This window comes from Glossina fuscipes, unplaced genomic scaffold (assembly GCF_014805625.2).
Source record: "Glossina fuscipes isolate IAEA_lab_2018 unplaced genomic scaffold, Yale_Gfus_2 1, whole genome shotgun sequence".
In the NCBI taxonomy this organism is placed as follows: Eukaryota; Metazoa; Arthropoda; class Insecta; order Diptera; family Glossinidae; genus Glossina; species Glossina fuscipes.
Window position 1 is genome coordinate 9,474,425 of NW_023998415.1, and position 4,603 is coordinate 9,479,027.

General features: G+C 33.5%; 1 protein-coding gene across 1 annotated transcript; it reads left to right on the forward strand.

Moving 5' to 3' along the window:
* The first annotated feature begins 209 nt into the window (after positions 1-209).
* Positions 210-4,083, forward strand: LOC119632314 (prolactin-releasing peptide receptor). Its single transcript, XM_038025153.1, has 7 exons — positions 210-228; positions 370-572; positions 2,537-2,685; positions 2,774-2,895; positions 2,987-3,213; positions 3,277-3,468; positions 3,877-4,083. The coding sequence occupies exons 1-7, from the start codon at positions 210-212 to the stop codon at positions 4,081-4,083; spliced, it is 1,119 nt and encodes a 372-aa protein (XP_037881081.1).
* Positions 4,084-4,603: the final 520 nt, after the last annotated feature.

Sequence of the window (4,603 nt, forward strand, 5' to 3'; positions counted from 1 at the left end):
ATTTCAATTGCAAACGAAATGCTTTCATCTCTTATATAATAATTGTTGTAGATGGAATAGCGCCGGTAATGAAGACAAGATAAGTGAATAACTTTGAAGAAAGTAGTCATTGAGTCATTGAGAAAAAGCAACAACAAGACACTTTTGATGAATTTTCTATTTGCAAAGTGCTATTATTAATAACAGTGTCGACATCAAAAGGCCTGTACATGGAAGAGGAAGAATTTGGTAAGAATTTGCCTCGAATTGACTTATAACTTCTTGTATCCGCTTAAGTTAAAAACAAATATTTTGATAGATCGAAACCAAAAGGGCAGAAGAATAAATCCATCTATCTGTTCTTTTTCTCTGTTTATTTTCCATTCACAGAACGCTTATATTCGGCTCCTGTTGGATTGATTATTCTATTGTCTATATTATACGGTCTCATTAGTATATTGGCCATAATTGGAAATTGTCTGGTTATTTGGATTGTAGCAACGGCTAAGCAAATGCATACGGTTACTAACATGTATATAGCAAACTTGGCATTTGCAGACGTTATTATCGCAGTGTTTTGCATACCATTTCAGGTAATTTACCCAGCAAAACATATATTAAGAAAGGGCATTACATGGTCTCCAAATGTGACAAAAAAAAAAAAAAAAGAAGACACATTACTATGTGCGTAGATATGTTTTTAACAATGAAGTAATTTTGACGCCCTTAGCGAATTCTAATGTAAGTTATTAGCCTAGATTTAACATAACGTTAACCTTTTTTATACTCGTCGCTGATCCTTCTTCATACCATCGCTAAATCCTTATCTCATGCTTCTCTTTGTAAATACCAAAAAACATGTATTAGAGAACTTGTTAGGTAAATCCATTTTTAATCGCCATAAAAGTCTGACCGTCTGCTGGCTATCCTTCTTTTCGCTTGTTTATTTATTTCCCGCCTGTATAGTTGAAGGGTTGGAAAAATTAGTATAGAAAATTGATACTTGCATATATATATATATATATATATGTCCTTGATGGCCATAAATATAGTTAGAAAATGGGCTTAATCCTTTCGCAACCACAATCACACTCACAATAGAAAAAAATCGTAACTTTCAACTTATAGGACACAGAATAATAAATAAGAAAATTATATTCGGCTGTTATCTAATCTTTTATATGCACCTACAACTTTTACTTAAAGCAAACAAAAAAATCAAGATATTCTTCACTGTTGGGCAGATGTGGCTGATATCTTCTATTTTTGTACGAGTGAAAGATCACTAACAGAATCCAGTACGGAAATTTCAATGATTGCGTCTGTTGTAGTGGATAAGTAATGAGCCAAAAAGGAAGTAGAAGTGGAAGTAGAGGTGTTCTCAATTTGTGTAGGAGTCTTCTTCAGCCTATTGTCGTTTATTTACAATTTTCCCACGGCGAGTTGCTATGAAAATGAATGCAATTTATTTTTAATGAGATTCAGATTTGGATCAAAAACCGTCAGGGAAAATTATGACCTGTAGGTCGGACACAAAATGGCACGGACAGATACTAGACGTTGGAAAAATCTCATGGATCATAAAGGATGAGAGGTGTAAACATTTTAATCGGCCAATCATTTTGCAATTTTTTTATATTCATTTCAGTTGGTCGGTGTCGAAGGATTGTCCTAACACTTCCAAGGATTAAATTTTCCTATTTTGAAAGCAATCATTATTTGAATCATCATATGAACTTCATAATGGAATACACTATGGGATTTTTGTCATTTAACTATGCGCACAACGATTCAAAAAAAGGATAAATCTCGGGGTTGCTACGCTTAAATTACTTTTTTATTTATTACCCCTCGCAGAAGCACAAAACATACTCGTTCAGGGTATTTCCTTTAACATCGCTAACGGACATATGGACATGCAAAAAATGTTAAAAGCTTTTCTGAATTTTCCATTTTTTATATCGCGAATGTAAACCAAAGTGGAAAAAAAGAATACCACCTGTCCTAGCAATTTTTTGAACTACATAGCAGTTATCATATATACGGGTCGTTTAACATATCTGCCATACTTGATAATGATGATTGAATTGCTGATTTGAATGTTTGAAGAAATTCAAAGTGCATTCCGTTTATAGAAACCTTACTCATTCAGATTGTATTATCTATCATATCGAATATAGGTTTTTTATCGAGAAATTGTTGGGCTTATTGGTTCAGATGACTATGGCAGACGGAGTCAATAAAAAAGACTAGGAAAATCATATCGACAGATTTCTGAGTATTTATACAGCTGGCTTGTTATATCTGACATTCATATCATATCGTTCCTATTTAATATTTGCATTCAAATCTGTTTTTGTGCGGTCCTTTTTTTACGCGCTTATGCGCACAGATTTGAATGTATAGGTAAGAAATAGTTTTCGCAACACAAGTAAAACGTTTTTTTTTTTTGTGCGGTGACTAAGGACCGCAGAGAAACAGGATTGAGTGCAGTTCCAGGAGTATTGTTTTATTATAATTTCTTTTTTTTTTAGTTGATAACTGCTTTGCCATATAGTTTCAGGCCGCTTTACTGCAATGTTGGAATCTACCATGGTTTATGTGCGCATTTTGTCCATTTGTTCAAGCGGTTAGTGTGAACGTATCCGTTTTTACTTTGACCGCAATCGCTGTGGATCGTCATCGGGCCATAATTAATCCACTGAGGTAAGTTGCAAAAATCATAAAAATGCTTCAGTAGTTTGCATTATATTTATTATTACTTTGTTGTCATCGTTGTTTGCTTTAATTGTAGAGCTCGACGAACGAAATTTGCCTCAAAGCTTGTAATAATAAGCATTTGGGTGGCAGCGTTAACTTTTGCCTTGCCATGTGCCATAGCATTTCGTGTTGAAATGTTAAACGAACGAGTTAAAGGTGAAGAATATGCGTTTTTCTATTTACTTTTCCTTCTGCGTTCATTAAATACGTTTGCTTATACGAATGTAATACTTTTGTCTATTTGCAGAGGATAATATCGTTTACAATGTTACTCGACCATTTTGTGCAAATGTCAATTTGTCAGAAAATGAATTAAAAACCTATCGGTACACGTTGGTTTTTGTTCAGTATTTAGTACCGTTTTGCGTCATAAGTTTCGTTTACATACAGATGGCTATTAATTTGTGGGGCACACACGCTCCTGGAAATGCTCAGGACTCTCGTGACATCACATTATTAAAAAATAAGAAAAGGGTAAACTCGTTTCAGAAAAATATTCTATATATTATTATCGTTTATATTGTTCGTCAATTACAGGTAATAAAAATGCTAATCATTGTTGTCGTTGCATTCGGGCTGTGTTGGCTACCATTACAACTGTACAACATTCTCTATGTGACTATCCCGGAAATAAATGAATATCATTTTATTAGTATTGTTTGGTTTGGTTGCGACTGGTTAGCTATGAGCAACAGTTGCTACAATCCCTTCATTTACGGAATTTATAACGTAAGTAAAGATTAAATTTTTAAAGCGTGAACAAAATCGAAACATCATAAATAATTAAGAGAATACGAAACTCGGTCGATCTGTTATATCTTGCTTGCTTGCTGGCTTCAGATTTATTAACATCCACTTCCTATCCTCTGAACTATCAATCGACATAATTTTTCACCTCTTCTACTCACGTATTATTGAACGTTCAAACAGGTATATGTCGCATTGTTTTTTTAAGAAAACATGAAAAAAGTTAACTTAAAATTATACCCGATTTGAACGACGATTAGGTGAGAATAGATTTTCTTTTTCGCTGTTAATATCTGAGAGCATGCTTCAGCATGTACATTTTTCATGCAAGTTATGTTAAAACATCGAACAAAAGATTGTCCCAATTTAATGGCATTTCTTCTTTTATAGGAGAAATTCAAGAGAGAATTTAAAAACCGATTAAAGGCTTGTTGCTCTCGCTTTCCAACAAACTTGGAGATGGAGGATCGCACGTTATCAATGTATACACGTGTCAGTTCTTTGCAATGGCCCCTATATGGTCACACACAACGTAACAATATGTTTGATAATCGCCGTCGCGAAACAATAGGACAGCCCTATGGAAACGATGTATGATTATCGTCGTATACTCCATTTGCCAAAAATAACAGAGTCAATGAGTTGGATGTAAACCTTGAAAATACTAATGGTGTTGGCGATAACCATAACACCGATTTTTAGATTTCAATAATTCAACCATTTATCCTCTAATGAACCCGTGTACAGTAAAAAAATATATTAGAAATTGTAATTTATTATAGTTAAGAATATATATATGTTTCTATGTGTATGTGTAATAATATTGCATCACATGTATGATATAACCTTAAATATTTCTTAAGTGCTTCGCAAGTAAGGTATATGCGACGCGGTCTGCTTCGGTGTGTAATGCCTCCGCCGGCTGTTACAATATATCGGCTTTGAATTTGCTATGAATTTATTATAGTTAAGAAGAAAAAAAAAAAAAAAAAAAAAAAAAGAAGAAAGATTGTATATGTATATGTAATAATATTTCATCGCATGTATAATATAACCTTAAATACTTCTTAAGTTTTTGCAAGTAAGATATATACGACGAGGTCTGCTTCGATGTCAA